This window comes from Rattus norvegicus, chromosome 10 (assembly GCF_021556685.1).
Source record: "Rattus norvegicus strain SHRSP/BbbUtx chromosome 10, alternate assembly SHRSP_T2T, whole genome shotgun sequence".
In the NCBI taxonomy this organism is placed as follows: domain Eukaryota; kingdom Metazoa; phylum Chordata; class Mammalia; order Rodentia; family Muridae; genus Rattus; species Rattus norvegicus.
In genome coordinates, this window is record NC_141543.1 from 41,094,534 (window position 1) to 41,110,761 (window position 16,228).

The window sequence follows — 16,228 nt, forward strand, 5'->3', positions numbered from 1 at the left end:
TTTAAAGACTGTTTAGGGAAGAAACAGACCCAGGGAGCCAGAGAGGCCGAGAGAGAAGAGAGCCCTTCCTCCACTCTCAAGCTCTGGAGGGGGTCTCTGCCCTCATCCTCATCCCTCCCCAGAATCCTTAAATCCTCTAGGCTGGAGCTCTGATTTTACAGCTGTCACAGATTCGTCCTACTAACCAGAGGTTGGCTCAGGTAAGCACCACTGGGGAGGTAGTCTAGAGTGCGCTGGGGTGGGCCCAGAGGAAGAGGTACCCAGAACTGGGGGGGGGGAGCAGGACGGGAGGGGTAATGAGGATCATCGACGGGGGACTTTTCAGGAAAAATGAGAGCAACTCTCTGGAGGCCTGGGAGAGGCGACTGAGTTGCTGGTGCGCGAGTCACCAAGTCACCAACTTTTCCTGTGCTCTCGGTGTCTGGCCAGATTCCCGAAGTGTCAGCAGAGCACGGGGTGACTCCTTCGTCCACCGGTGCTCAAGACCTCCCGGTAACTTTCTTTCCCGCAGCCCAGGAGCAGATGGGGAGGCTCCCGGTGCTGCTGCTATGGCTAGCCTGGTGGTTGTCGCAGGCAGGCATAGCCTGCGGTGCCGGCTCCGTGCGCCTGGCCGGTGGCCTGACGCTGGGCGGACTATTCCCAGTGCACGCGCGGGGAGCCGCAGGACGCGCGTGCGGGGCGCTGAAGAAAGAGCAAGGCGTGCACCGGCTGGAAGCGATGCTCTACGCGCTGGACCGCGTCAACGCTGACCCGGAGCTGCTGCCCGGCGTGCGGCTGGGCGCGCGGCTGCTCGACACCTGCTCGCGGGACACCTACGCTTTGGAGCAGGCTCTGAGCTTCGTGCAGGCGCTCATCCGAGGCCGCGGAGACGGCGACGAGGCCAGTGTGCGCTGCCCTGGGGGAGTTCCCCCGCTGCGCTCCGCGCCTCCAGAGCGCGTGGTGGCGGTGGTGGGAGCCTCGGCTAGCTCCGTGTCCATCATGGTGGCCAACGTCTTGCGTTTGTTTGCGGTGAGGGCGGGCGTCTACCACCGGTCTTCCCTCCCAGGTGGCCGATACCTTTACTAACTTCTGGAAGAATCTGTTTTAATCTCTCCAGCTCAACCAGTTTAAAAAGCTATGTCCACAGGGGCGGATCAATTCCTCAGACTGGCTGGTCTGGCATCTTTGTGTGAAGGGTGTCCCTTTCCCCAGCAGCCGGTGTCCTGGACCAGCTTGACTAATGGCAGATTGGATCTAGTTCCCACTTATCCACTCATTCGGGTTCTGCTGACACCTTGTACAATCTTGCTAGGTGCTCCCGCCTCTGAGCACCCCTAGGTGATAAAGAAATTTAGATTTCAAGGGAACTAGGCCCTTCTTTAGAAGCCCCAGGAAGTGGCCCTGAGCTACCCCAGGAAGCAGAGAGTACTGAGGGGTGGGGTGCCACTCCTTTAAAAAAAAATCTCCATTTAAATTTTATTTCAAAATGCTTGCCTTTAAGCCTTTCTGGTGCCTTTAATCCCTTCTGGTGTGCGGGGGTGGGGGGTGGGGGTGGGGTGGGGATCGCGTTGGGGTGGGGGGGACTCTTAAAGACGTCCAGAGCTCCCTCCCCCTTTCTATACTGCTTATCAGCAAGGCTCTGCATCTTCTTCATCGAAAGGGGGCATTGTGTTCTTTGCAGTCTGGACACCTCAGGATCCAAGGATTGGAGTGCCTCTGGAGAGGGCGTTTCTAGAGAAGCAGAAGGCTTTCTCTGCCCGCTTTCCTCTGATTTTTGCTTTCTTGTTTATCTCCTTCTGTCTCCCTGACACTCTCTAGCTAAGCCTCACCCCTCCTTCATCTCTTTCCCTTTCCTCCCATTTTCCTATTCCTTTTCCCACTCCTCTTTGCTGACACCACATTCACCCAGTCCTAGAATAGCCTCAACCTGCCTTTCCTGGATGCAAAGGCCACACCAGGGCTGCCTGCTGGTCCCTCTTTATCTCCTGAAGGGCCATCTGCTATCTGTTCTAATGCAGATCAGCTTCCCGCCCAAGTCGTTCAGCCTCCTTTTCCTGTTTTCTCAGCTGTATCCCCCACTCCCACTTTCTTGTAGCTTATGGCTCAGTCCCATAATCCCTGCTGTTAATCTATCTGATGGTCATAGATCAAACCTAGTTTCGATCAAGCCTTCCCACTGGACTGTCTAGCCTGAATCTCCAGCTCTAATCTGCTCTGATCCTAGCAGGGGGCTACCACTGACAAAGACTGGCTCTCCCTCTGGGAAATAGGGTCAACAGAACACCCTTTCCCCTAGAGCAGGGCAGACTTTCCCTAAGCTCCAGGATCCTCTTCATCTTGTAGCCTTTGCAACTATCAGTGGTGAGCCTGCTCTAAGCCCCTCCAATCTTCCAGACACCAGATTGCATTCACAGATAGCCCACTAGCCCCAAACATTTAACGTGTGTGTGTGTGTGTGTGTGTGTGTGTGTGTGTGTGTGTGTGTCCTTCAACTCTCCCCTTCCATCGTTCTATCCCTCATCTGTAGTCCAGGTCCCTATTATCCCCTCCAAAGCTACTTCCAACTTGTCTGTGACTTATCCATGTCTTGAGTCCCCAATGCCATCCTGGTTTTTAGACTCTCCAGTCACAGCCTAGCTGTCTGTCCTTCCTGCTTCAGATACCCCAGATCAGCTATGCCTCCACAGCCCCAGAGCTCAGTGACTCCACACGCTATGACTTCTTCTCCCGAGTGGTGCCTCCTGACTCCTACCAGGCCCAGGCCATGGTGGACATTGTGCGGGCACTGGGATGGAATTACGTGTCTACATTGGCCTCTGAGGGCAACTATGGCGAGAGCGGGGTTGAGGCCTTTGTGCAGATTTCCCGTGAGGCTGGTGAGTTGGGAGTTGGCCCTGGGGTTCCAGGCAACAGTCAGTTAACTAAGGGGAGAGCCAGGATTCGAGGGATGGGACATAGACAGAGGGAGGGGGTCTCTGTAGCCAGACAGGACAGTGCTCCAGGAGGGTGAGGTCCCTTTAAAGCTGTTCTGCATTCCTAATGCTGAGACCCTTTAATACAGTTCCTCATGTTGTGACCCCATCCACTGAATTATTTTTATTACTACTTCATAACTGTTATTCTGCTACTGTTATGAATTGTGATGTAAATATCTGTGTTTTCCGATGGTTTTAGGTGACCCCTGTGAAAGGGTCATTCAGTCCCCAAAGGGGTCGTGACCCATACGTTGAGAACTGTTACTTTAAAGGATTCGGGTCATGTTTATGGTCCCCTCAGTAGGGTCCTGGCAAGCTCTCTACCCTCCAAACTCCATAATTAACCCCTACCCAGGGTTTAAGTCACGTCCTTGTAGCATGTAGTCACAGAAGTGGCAGGCAGGTGGGTGTGAGAGTGTAGCTGAGACGAGGGTTGACTTTGGTATCCCTGCCATCCAGGAGGTGTCTGTATTGCCCAGTCAATAAAGATTCCCAGGGAGCCAAAGCCGGGAGAGTTCCACAAAGTGATCCGGAGGCTCATGGAGACACCCAACGCCCGTGGCATCATCATCTTTGCCAATGAGGATGACATCAGGTGGGACAGGTGGCACACTCGGTCACCATGTGTATGCTTCAATGTTCTTCCCAAGAGACCTATGCTTCCTCACTCCCAGCCATGAGCAACTCCTCTCCCTAAGCTCTTCCTGTCGCCATCTGGAGTCTTCTGTTCTGGGAATGAGGCAGGCCTGACTGGCTGAAGATGCCCCGGGCCTGGCCTAGGAAACCCAGGAAAACATGACTATTTTTGTTGTTCACTGCGGGAGAGGGAACTGGTAGGCAGACCCAAGAACAGAAAATGTACCATGAGGGACACTGCCCCTGTAAACCCTGACCTACGTTATCCTAAGCCAGCCCAGGCTCTTATCCAGCCGGGGAAGTTGGGTATGACATTGGTAGAGGGATTTGTGGATAGAATGGCTTCTGAGTGCCCTGACATTCCCCAGAGAAGCTCTCTGCATTAATCCATTGTTACTATAATAAGATATCCAAGTCAGGGTAACTTTTTAGGAAAAGACATATTTTTAACATAAACTTTTGGAGGCTGAAAGTCCAGGCAGTGCAGAGGGCCTACCTTGCGCCACGTGTTGGCAAATGTTAAAATGGAAGGAGGGAGTAAGAGAAGGAGAGAGTGCATGGTGAGAGGGAACATCAGAAAGCAGAGAACCAGAGTCAGAGTTCACTCTTGTATAACTACTTACTTTCACGGAATTACCTCACTCCTCCCAAGGTCAAGAGCAATATCCCCAGTGACCCAACAACCTTGCACTTAAGCCACACCTCTTTCTTTTTTCTTCTCTCTCTCTCTCTCTCTCTCTCTCTCTCTCTCTCTGAGACAGGGCTTTGCTGTGTATCCCTGAACTTGCTATGTGGACCAAGCTGGCCTCCTAAGTGCTGGGGTTAAAGACATTCAATGTCAAGACCAGCTTACAGGCTCCACTTCTTAAAGGTCACATCACCTCCCAGCATTTACACTGAGGAGCAAGTTTCCACCAGATAGATACACTCAAAGCCAATGCAAACCATAGTGTCATCTGAGGGCCAGTGTAGAGTGGGTTAGAGTGGGCAGAGGGCTGGGAAGGCGGCTCAGCCAGTACAGTGCCTGCTACACAAGCATGAAGACCTGAGTTCAACCCCAGTGACATGCTACTCATAATCCCAGACTGGGGAGGCAGAGATAGAAGGATCCTTAGGGCTCCTTGGCCAGCCAGCCTACCCTCATGAGAAGCTCCAGGGCACTGAAGTAATCTTGTCTGAAATAAATAAATACATAAATAATAAGTAAGGTGTAGAGGCCACCTAAAGTTGACCTCTGGTCACCACACACACATATACATACAACACACACACACACACACACACACACACACACACACACACACACACACACACATGCACATAGTGGGCAGAGCCCTGATAAACAGGGATGTGATGATTGATATGGAGAAGGATGCAGGGATACAGGATGGGAGGTGGCTAAGACCGAACTGGAGGAAGATCCTAGGTTGTAACTCACTTCCAGTTCTGTTCCTACCAGGAGGGTCTTGGAGGCAGCACGCCAGGCCAACCTGACTGGCCACTTCCTGTGGGTTGGCTCAGACAGCTGGGGATCCAAGATCTCTCCCATCTTGAACCTAGAGGAAGAGGCTGTGGGGGCCATCACTATCTTGCCCAAAAGGGCTTCAATCGACGGTAAGTCCCCCACCCCACTCATCCTCCCAAATGCTTCCTGTTTGGGATGCTCATTTCCACATGTGTCTATCAGGTACCGCTCTCTTCCAGGAGTCCCACATGCTGTGTAACTCTGAGATTCTGTAGTCTCATCCCAGCAAACAGTGTTTGAATGAGGCCTATGAGGGAAAGGACACTCCGCTCAGAGTCCAAAGCAAAGAGCCCCAGTGTTTTGCTGTTGTTTTAAAATTCTATGCATATGGTTTTGGTTGTACCAAAGGTGATTTAAGTGGGAAGGTTGGCAGGAGAGAAACCAAGAATGTGGGACAGACTGTCTTTCTGATCCAAGTGATGAAGTGACAGACAGCCTATCTTGTCTGTCTCCCTGTCAGCTCCATTCCTACCTGGGAGCACTGAGAAGAATCCATCAGTGAGGGTTCACTTTGCGAGGGCTTTTCTCGGTTCTCTGAATAGGGAACTGAAATTGCAGCCTTGACAGCATGCTTCAGGGACCCAGTAGAAGATGCACTCTGCCTCTCACAGGCTTCCAGCGTTTGTGGGGTGCCCATCTTCACACCCTTTCTTTTAGCTAGAATGCTAAAGAATTGTCCAGTGGACAAGCTGGTCCGAGGAGAGTGCTAGCAGTCAAGGCATTTCATCTGAAGAGATCTGGAAGTGGGTGGTACCAGTGTGGAGCAGTGAGGCAATGGTGTTCTCAGAGCCTTGGATTCTAGTTAGTATGTGTGTGCATGTGTGCATGTGGAGGCCTGAGGTTGATCCTCAATTCTTTTCCCACCTTATTCATTGAGGCAGCGTCTCTGGGTCCGACCCAGATCACCGCTATGGCTAGTCTTGCTAGCCAGCATGCTCTGGGAATTCCCCTGTCTCTGCCTTCGGAATCGAGTTCTTGGTCACAGGGCCACTCCTGGAAACACAGTGGACCAATGACCAAAGGACGTAAGAGAAGCACAACACCTGGCCAGATGGTCCCCACCCTCCTGCCTCCTAGGATTTGACCAATACTTCATGACTCGTTCCTTGGAGAACAACCGCAGAAACATCTGGTTTGCCGAGTTCTGGGAAGAGAATTTTAACTGCAAACTAACCAGCTCCGGTGGCCAGTCAGATGATTCCACCCGGAAATGCACAGGTGAGCACTAACCCGGATGGGGAAGGTGACGGGGAGAGGGTGGGGAGTTCAGGTTCGGTGTCTAGGGGCCAGGCACACTTCCTCTGGGCCTCCTAGGACAGGTGAGGAACGCATCGGCCAGGACTCCGCCTATGAGCAGGAGGGGAAGGTGCAGTTTGTGATAGACGCTGTGTACGCCATTGCTCACGCTCTGCATAGCATGCACCAAGCGCTCTGCCCAGGCCACACAGGTCTGTGCCCAGCCATGGAGCCTACTGATGGCCGGACTCTGCTGCACTACATCCGAGCAGTCCGCTTCAATGGTGAGTGGGTGCCTGGCCCCACGGGGTGGGAAAGCCAGTCTCCATGGGTTGATTGGCAGTCCATCAGCGGGAAAAGGGGCCGGATGGAAGAGAATATACCAAGACGGGTCCCTGCAGCTTTGAACCGAGTGTAGACCTCTGCTTTTTAACCCTCCAGGGGCTTCACCTTCAGAACCAATTTGCAAAACTCAGTGTTGAGGGACTGCTCTTTGATTCATCTACCTGGACCCCACAAGTCACTTAGAACTTCCTGTCCACTGCAGGTAGCTGTTAGAGGACCCAGGTTCAGTGGTGCGCCTGGGCCCAGTACGGACTCCAGGAAGAACCCTGCTGTGGATGCACAGCCCACTCTGAGTCATAGGCTTCCAAAGGGAGCCAGGCTCTGAGCTACTGGAGCAAAAGGCATGGGTCTGACATGTTCCCTGCACCAATAGAAGCTGTGTAAGGTCCAGGGCCTAAGGAATGGATCTGAATGAACCTGTGTGTATGTGGCGTGTGGGAGTTGAGATGATGATGATGATGATGATGATGATGATGATGATGATGATGATGATGATGATGATGATTTTCAGCTACTATACTGCATAAAACTGTACACTCTCTACCAGATATTTGGGATGCCTGCTATTTTGGTTTTGTGACACGTGTGCATCTGTGCACACCTGTGGAGGGACAGCAGGCCTTCTCTGTCACTCCTCACCACCTTATTATTTTGAGGCAGGGTCTCTCGCTAAAACTAGAACTAGGTTGGGGGCCAGCAAGACCCAGCAATCCTCCTGCCCCTGAGCCCTAGGAGTGAGTGCTGAGATCTGAACTCAGGCTCCCACGCTTGAGCTGCAAGGGCTGCTCCCCCACTGAGCCATCTCCAGCTCTGAGGAGGCATGTTTTGTCCCATGCCCTTCTCATGGCTGCCAGACAGCATTTATCTCCTGCTGTGAGGCAATGATCATTGCTAATGAGTGATGCTGATTGTCCTGACCAGAGCCTGTCTAGTTCTTCTTCCCGTAGGTAGTGCAGGAACCCCAGTGATGTTCAATGAGAATGGAGATGCCCCCGGGCGCTATGACATCTTCCAGTACCAGGCAACCAACGGAAGCGCCAGCAGCGGCGGGTACCAGGCCGTGGGCCAATGGGCAGAGGCCCTTAGACTGGATGTAGGTGGCGTGGGCCAAGCTGCAGGTGGAGGTGAAGGGCTCTGAACTCCTGGCGGTAGAGGTCAGCAGCCTGTGTTTATCTGTCCAGATGGAAGTTCTACGGTGGTCAGGCGACCCCCATGAAGTGCCCCCTTCTCAGTGCAGCCTCCCCTGCGGGCCCGGTGAACGGAAAAAGATGGTGAAGGGTGTCCCCTGCTGTTGGCACTGTGAGGCCTGCGACGGGTACCGCTTCCAGGTGGACGAGTTCACATGCGAGGCCTGCCCAGGGGACATGAGGCCCACCCCCAACCACACTGGTTGCCGTCCCACACCCGTGGTGCGCCTGACCTGGTCCTCTCCATGGGCAGCTCTGCCCCTTCTCCTGGCTGTCCTGGGCATCATGGCTACCACCACCATTATGGCCACCTTCATGCGACACAATGACACTCCCATAGTCCGCGCCTCTGGCCGTGAGCTTAGCTACGTGCTGCTCACTGGCATCTTCCTGATCTACGCCATCACCTTCCTCATGGTAGCCGAGCCTTGTGCAGCCATCTGTGCTGCCCGCAGACTCTTGCTTGGCTTGGGCACCACGCTCAGCTACTCAGCCCTGCTCACCAAGACCAACCGCATCTACCGCATCTTTGAGCAAGGGAAGCGCTCTGTCACACCACCACCCTTCATCAGCCCCACTTCGCAACTAGTCATCACCTTCGGCCTCACCTCCCTGCAGGTGGGTCCCCAGATTCCCCAGTAACATGGCGAGTGAATAAGGGGTGCACAAAGTCCTCCACCTTCAAACTCAGAGAATAAGAGACCAGGGGTGCAGTTCATTTAGCAGAGGGATTTCTTAACATGATAAACCCCTAGGTTTGATTCCCCCAGTGCGGCATAAACCCAGCACGGTGACACAAACCTGTTATACCAGCACTCAGGAGGTGGAAGTAGGAGGAGCAGAAGTTCAAAGCCACTCTTGGCATATAGCAGTTTTCAGACCCCTTGTGGTAAGTGCAAATCTTTAAACGCAACACTTGGGAGATAGAGCACTCTATGGTGTACATAGAGTGTTCTAGGCCAGCTTGGACTACATTGTGAGTCTCTCTCCTCTCTCTCTCTCTCTCTCTCTCTCTCTCTCTCTCTCCCTCCCTCCCCTTCCCTCTCTCTCTCTCTCTCTCTCTCTCTCTCTCTCTCTCTCTCTCTCTCTCTCTCTCTGTCTCCCCCCCCCCCCCTCCAGAGAAGAGACTTTATTGAGGCATCTTTTCCCATTTCGGATCCAGTGTTTAAAAATCAAAAGGACAGGTCAAATGTGGTGGTCCATGACTTTAATCCCAGCACCTGGGAGGCAGAGGCAGGAGGATCTCTGAGAGGCTGGGACCAGCCAGGATGACACAGCGAGGGCGTTGAAATAACCAACAGAACACAGCACCCTCTTTTTCTTCAGGGTTGAGAGCTACTCACGTTTAAAACGCTGTTTCCACTGCTGAGTCTGTAGAGGAAACTGGGCACCCGTCTGTCTGACCGTGCTGTCATCTACTTCCGTTAGCCAAGCGTCCCCACAGCCCGACTCGCATGTATCCCAGAGGCCGCAGTCACTGTGGGGGTGCAGCATTCATTCCGCAGGGCCAGCATCTCATGGTGCAAGGGGCATTAACAATTGAGGTTCAGAGTTCCCACGGGGGTTCTCCTGAGACGTTACTCTTACAGTCTTGGACAGACTCCTCAGACTGGATGTTTTCTATGGAGAGAGAACTAAGAGGTGAATGACTTGACATAGAGTCTGTGGTGGCTGGTGTGACAGTGTGTACCCAGCCATGCTCTCTGGATGCTGTTACAGCCTGGCCTCTGTTGACAAGACACATTCTCCTGGGCAGATGAGTCCTTCCTCCTTCTGGCTTTGCACTCCCATGTTCATTCCCACCCATGACTTTGGTTCGTGCACTGGACTCTCTATATTTAGAAGATTCTGGATCTTTCTGAGTATCCTGAGAAGGAGCTCCAACACTGCCCTCACTCATTGGACGGAGATACTTAGAGGAGATTCTGTGCTCCCCTAACTCCCTCAGATTCATCTGTCTTGCCTCATGAATTTGGACGCCTCAGACCTTCAGCTCTTCTAGATGTTTGTATCAATGGATATGTAGTGGTATTTCATTGCCTACCCCCCCCCCATTTTTTTTTGAGATAGAGTCTCTCTATGCAACCCTGTGGGCCTGAAACTCATCCTGTAGACCAGGCTGGCCTTGAACCCATAGAGATCTACCTGCTTCTGTCTCTGAAGTGCCGGGATTAAAGTCATGGCCACTGCATGCACCTTCCTTGCTCCTTCAATTTACCTACGGGTAACAAGTGGTGTAAGTGGACCCTGGAGTCTCCTCTTCATCATCTGTTCTTATCCATTGCTCGCCTTTTCTTTTTCCTCTTATTTCATAGAGGCTTGTTACAGCCTGGGTTGCAGATTCTGGAGCAGTCACATGGGCTGTGGCTTCAGTATGAGTATATGCTGTGGTTACTGATCCTCCTGTCAGCCTCAGGACCTAGTTTGTTTTGAGTGACTTTTCCCCTACCCTAGGAGAAGTGTCCAGTGTTGCTGGGCTGGTTAGATGGGATGGATTTATTCCACTCGGCCCTAGTTGCTGAAGCTGCTACTGCAGCGTTCCCTCTGAGTGCACACATTACCGTAAGGATCCTGCTCTAATTTCTCTGCTGTTGCTGTGAGAAACGCCATGACTAAAATGCCTCCTGGTCATAGTACATCTGTACTATGTACATAGTACATTGGTTGAGCGAAGTCAATGTGGGAACCATGGAAGAACACTGCTTACTGGCTGGCTACCAAAATCACATTCAGTTTTTTCTTATGAGTCCAGTCTACCTGCCTAGGGAGGGTACCACCCGCGGCAGGCTGGGCCCTCCTACATCAATCAGCAATCCGAAAAAAATGTCCCCACAGAATGCCAACAGGCCAGTTTGATGGAGGCAACTCTTTGATTGAGGTCCTTTTTTCAGAGGACATGACACTGGATGATAGCTGACTAGATTTCAGTCCCACCCACACATTCATCTGGCAGTCTTGCACAGGGAACAACCCGTACTAACCCATGGGTCGGCCCCTTCAGGGTCTCACCTTTATGTAGACATCTTGATTCCTATCCCTCAGTTTCCTTTGGCTCAGGGTCTGTCTGTTGTCACTAGGAAGTAGCCGAAACTCTCTTCTCCCTGTTAGGGCCTGGGTGTTAGCCTCAGTTCACATTCTGACCACTACACAGGCTGTTTCTCTGGCCTGTGGTGTGGGTATATTTGCTTCACTACACATTTACCCACAAGCTCATGGTATTCTGTTCACAGTTCCCTAGTTTTGGAGAGGGAAGGGGGTCCCTGGTAACCAGCTTTGTCAAGTTGCAAGCTGATGCTATCTTGCCTGTGGGGTGGCTTGGGCGTGTAGGCAGAACAGCCCTCTGGGGACTGGTCCTTATTGGTGGCACCTGCATTAGCTGTTTCCCTTCATGTCCTGATATATGGGTTCTCCATTCTGCATCTGGAGAAACTGAGGCTGAGAAGAAGGTTCTAGAACCTTGAAGGTGCACAGGGGCACGGCATTGCTGTTAAAAGTTCAGTGCAGGCTGGTCTGGTGGCTGCTTACCCACCCAGCCCTAGTGGGGTTGGTTGGTCCACATGTGCCTTGAGCACATCTGTCCACTCTGCCCACCCCATCACAGGTAAGAACACACCTCTGGATGATTCTACTTCATGGAGAGTATTTTACGACTGAGCATCCAACCCAATAGGCCAAGAATATCACGGGGAATGGAACCTGCCAGAGACCTGGGTGATGGGCTGGAACAGACTTGCCAGTAGAAGAGAACGTGTCCCTGACACTGTGTTGGTTCCCACAGGTGGTGGGAGTGATAGCATGGCTGGGGGCCCAGCCTCCACACAGCGTGATTGACTACGAGGAGCAGAGGACGGTGGACCCCGAGCAGGCCAGGGGTGTGCTCAAGTGTGATATGTCTGATCTGTCCCTCATTGGTTGCCTGGGCTACAGTCTCCTGCTCATGGTCACGTGTACAGTGTATGCCATCAAGGCCCGAGGTGTGCCTGAGACCTTCAATGAGGCCAAGCCCATCGGCTTCACCATGTACACCACCTGTATTATCTGGCTGGCTTTTGTTCCCATCTTCTTTGGTACCGCCCAGTCAGCTGAGAAGGTAACTGGGTGCCCCACACTTTTCCTATCCACTCTTCACTCCCTACTGAAGGTCTGGATTGTCCAGGAGCTGGGCCACCGATTCTGAGTGACTGTGGGTTGACCACACTCAATTGTCTCCCTCGGAGCCCTGTGCCTGTTCGTCCAGCCATTCTTCTCGCCCTCCGTTCACTCACTGCTCTTCTAGTGCTCCTCCTAACTGCTCAACCTCCCTGCTTCCTTTTTCTCTTCCTTTTGATTTCTTCCTCATTAATCTACTGGCCAAGTGCTTGTCTTCCTCTGGTCACTTATTCGGGACTATAGAACATTCGTTCACCTGCGCCCTCTTTTTGTGAGTTATCCAGTCCCGTTTGAATGCCTTGTCTATTCCCTCATTTCTATATTTGAAAACAGGTTCATTCGTTTACTCATTAATACCTTCTGGCTCTTTAGGAGTGGGACCCTTTTCCCAAGCCACCCTCCTCCTTTTTGGTAATTAGAAAACATTTTGTGTGTGTGTGCGTGCGTGTATGTGTGTGTATGCATGTGTGTGTGTGTAGGTGTATGTGTGTGTGCATGTATGTGTGTGCATGTGTGTGTGCTTGTGTGTGTGCATGTGTGTGTATGTGCTTGTGTGTACGTGTGTGTGTGTGTGTGTGTGTGTGTGTGTGTGTGTGTGTATCATATGCAGGCAGGTGCCCTTGGAGGCCAGGAAAGGGCACAAGATCCCCTAGAACTGGGGTTACAGGTAGTTGTAAGCTGTCTAGTTTTCCCCGAACCCCTGTCCTCTACAAGAGCAGCAAGTGCTCTTAACTGCTAAGTCATCTGCCCACTCTCTTACCCCCTTTTTAATGAAAAATTTAAATGTTTATGGCTTCTCCATGTGTCTTGGTGTGTGTGTGTATAAGCATCTGCGTGTGTGCCACAGTCCAAACTGTGTAGATTGTAAGACAACTTTTGGGAGTCTAACTTGGGTTTACAGACTTGCGGGCAAGTGCCTTGACACCTCTCCAGACTCTCTTCCTTTTTACTAGTCCACTCAGTCTGTCGTTGCATCTTCCTGCCCTCACCAGACCCACACTGTGATGTCTAACTTTTCCTTCTTTCCGATTTTCACTCTCTTGACTAAAGTAACTCACCTGCTGTTTATAGGTGGTGGTGGTGGGGAGGAAGGAGGGGGAGAGGAGGGGAGAGAGAGAGAGGGAGAGAGAGAGAGAGAGAGAGAGAGAGAGGGAGGGAGAGAAAGAGAGAGAGGGAGAGAGAGAGAGAGAGAGAGAGAGAGAGAGAGAGAGAGAGAGAGAGAGAGATATCAGCATTAAGTTTGGTCTTGTTCCCTCCTCCTTGCTTAGATCTACATCCAAACCACCACACTAACTGTGTCACTGAGCCTGAGTGCATCAGTGTCCCTCGGCATGCTCTACGTGCCCAAAACCTACGTCATCCTGTTCCATCCAGAGCAGAACGTACAGAAGCGGAAGCGCAGCCTCAAGAAGACCTCCACGATGGCAGCCCCACCCCAGAACGAGAACGCAGAGGACGCCAAGTAGCAAGGTTGAGTGTGGGTGCCACAGGTTGCTCCCTGCCCTTTCTCTGCTTCTCCTGGCTTCAAAGTGGAAGCTGTGAAAGATCCACAGAGACCATCGGAGGCCAGGAATGTGTAAAGACCATGCCCATGGTCTTTTCCGAAGGAAAAAGCTAAACCCCGACCACGCTGGACTTGTGCTTTCCTGGGCACGCCAACCACATCATTCTGCCCCTCCGACCCACTGTAAGAAATACTGCTTCCAGGAATCTTCCTGAAGAGAGACGAAACTGACACCTTCTGGGCAGGCATTCAAAACCATAGTGAAGCCAGGGCTTGGCCAGGTTGGGATAAGATTTATCTTGATCCAACACTACAACCTAGGGGCTGGCCAGGGTGTCTGTCAGAATGTGTAAACCCCAACAAGAAATCCAGGATTAGAGCTGGGTGGGGGGTGCAATCACCACAATAGGAAACTTAGAGGTCTGAATTTGGGGAAATATTTCCCTGAGCAGAGCCTGTATGAGGGTTCTGGGAACTGAGTGTGAGCCTGCAGCAGAGAGAGGAGCAGTACAGGGAACTGGGGCAGGCTTCTGTGAGGTCGCTTCCCTTGTGGTCTTTTCCCCAGGGTCATCCAAAAGATTGGACAGTTTTTCTCTGCTGTGTATGTTTCCATAGATTACTCCAACTTGAAGAAATGCCAACACATTACAGTGGGTAAGAGATGGTAAGGTATAGCTAGACTTTGGTCAGAGTGTCCATGAATTGTCTTGTTTCTGCACTTAAGAGTTGTTGTTGTTGTTGTTGTTGTTGTTGTTATTATTATTATTATTATTATTATTATTATTATTATCATTATCTAGAGTGAGGGTCTCACTATGTAACTCTGGCTGTCCTAGAACTTACTATGTAGACCAGGTTGGCCATGAACTCACAGAGATCTGCTGGCTTCTGCCTCCCAAGTGCTGGGATCAAAGGTGTGTGTCACTATGCCCAGCTTAAAATTTTAATTACTAGGATGAGCACAAAAGCTCCCCTGCATAGAGTCTTGGAGCGCCCACCTGAAAGGTGGTGGAGGCATGTGGAGGGACTTATGGGAACACCATGCACGGGCTTTAGTTTTGACTATTAGTTTTACAGAGCTGGTTTTTAGTTAGGGAACTTTTCTTTCGTCGTTTTTTGTTGTTGTTTCGTTGTTTGGGTTTTTTTTCATTTGTTTGTTTTAATGTATAGAGCTAAATGCTTTAATTTATTGTGAATTCTCCAGTATTTAAGGTACAGAACTAAGTTTTGAAAGTATGCTAGCTACACTTCAATGGACAGATGCTCCAAGGTGTAATGAGCTTTGATCTTGAGATGTAATACTTTACTTAGTATCTTAAAGGCAACAGGCTTCTCTCTAGAACATCTCTGCTGTTCCGCTCTTCCTCACTTGCTGTGTTCCCGGTTTCCCACGGTGCAAAGCACAGCTCAGCATTTACTGCTGAGTGAGCTCTGATGCTCCGTTCTGAGGCTTCTGTGCTATGTCAACCCTCAAAGTGTGAAATGTGTTCTCCCGGGAGAGCCTTGTCCACGTGACCGTCTGCATGGTGTTTTTCTCCTCTGGGATCTCTTCTAGAGTCGGTGAGCCAAGGTCTGAATAAAGGTTTTCTTGCACTTACCATTCTTTGTGTTTCTGATATGCAGTGAGTTGTGGGTTTTGACTTCTAGTTGAAAGCTTTCTCTTTCTTCTCCTCTCCTCTCCTCTCCTCTCCTCTCCTCTCCTCTCCTCCCTCCCTCCCTCTCTCCCTCCCTCTCTTTTTGCATCCATATGGTTTTTGCAGACTTCAACTAAGAAAGATTCTTAGTGTTTTCTAGAATGCACTTAACAGATTCAGCTCAGGTTACTGACTAGAATCCTGGCTTCCTGCCAAAGCCCCTACTTCCTGTCATCTGGTGGGAATTCCTTAATACACAACGGCTTCCACCTTCCTCCTACCAGCTCTCTCTTAAGCATTCTATTGTTGACGCTCCCCATATCACGACCAATTTCGTATAGAGCAGTAGGTCCTCTGTTTGTTGGGAACCTTTCATATTTAATGTAACAATGAGGTTCCTTTCCGTTTGGAATTCTGTGGTGTATCCAAGTTGTGACTTTGACAAGGGGTGGTATCTCATCTCCTCCTGAGATTCCCCAACTTGGTTCTTTCTTCTTTTTTCTCTTCGTGTTCATTGGAGGACTGGCAACTCCTTAAGAGTCTCCTCCATAGATTTGAATTACCAGATAACTGGTCAATCAAATGGAAATAAAGTTTTATGTTTTTTTCTTCAGATTTGTGAATCTTGTAAGGGGGTTCTATTAGTCTTGAGAAAGAGATGAGCGAATGAATATAATTTCATGAGCTACGGCTGAGGAAGATAAGCCCAGAGAAAGGGAGACTGCAGTCCCCCTCCTAGGCTGTCACTAAGATAAGGAGACTGTCACCCTGACGCAGGCTTCAGCCCCAGTGGAGTACCTGCCATCTGGAGGTAGCACCTTTGCCATTAACAGAAAGATGAACAGCAAACTTAGGGATGTGATGACTTTCAAGCTGGACACTTGGGAGGCCGAGGCACGACGATCAGCTTGTCTCAAAACAAACCAATAGAAAACAAAAAGGAACTTGGAAACTCTCGAGAGACCAAAGGTAAAGACCAAGAAGGGTTTATCTGAGAAAGGACAGGGTAGGTCGTATGGATAGTACAGAAAAGAGACGTCAGTAACAGGAAGCAGGTC

The 16,228-nt window shown here is 51.0% G+C and overlaps 1 protein-coding gene across 1 annotated transcript; it reads left to right on the plus strand.

Moving 5' to 3' along the window:
- The first annotated feature begins 358 nt into the window (after positions 1-358).
- Positions 359-15,132, plus strand: Grm6 (glutamate metabotropic receptor 6). Its single transcript, NM_022920.2, is given in 10 exon segments — positions 359-1,008; positions 2,639-2,855; positions 3,414-3,549; positions 5,050-5,204; positions 6,193-6,333; positions 6,435-6,635; positions 7,644-7,789; positions 7,878-8,501; positions 11,662-11,973; positions 13,301-15,132. Coding segments are annotated over 10 exon segments (2,616 nt in total). The 5' UTR covers positions 359-522; the 3' UTR covers positions 13,499-15,132.
- Positions 15,133-16,228: the final 1,096 nt, after the last annotated feature.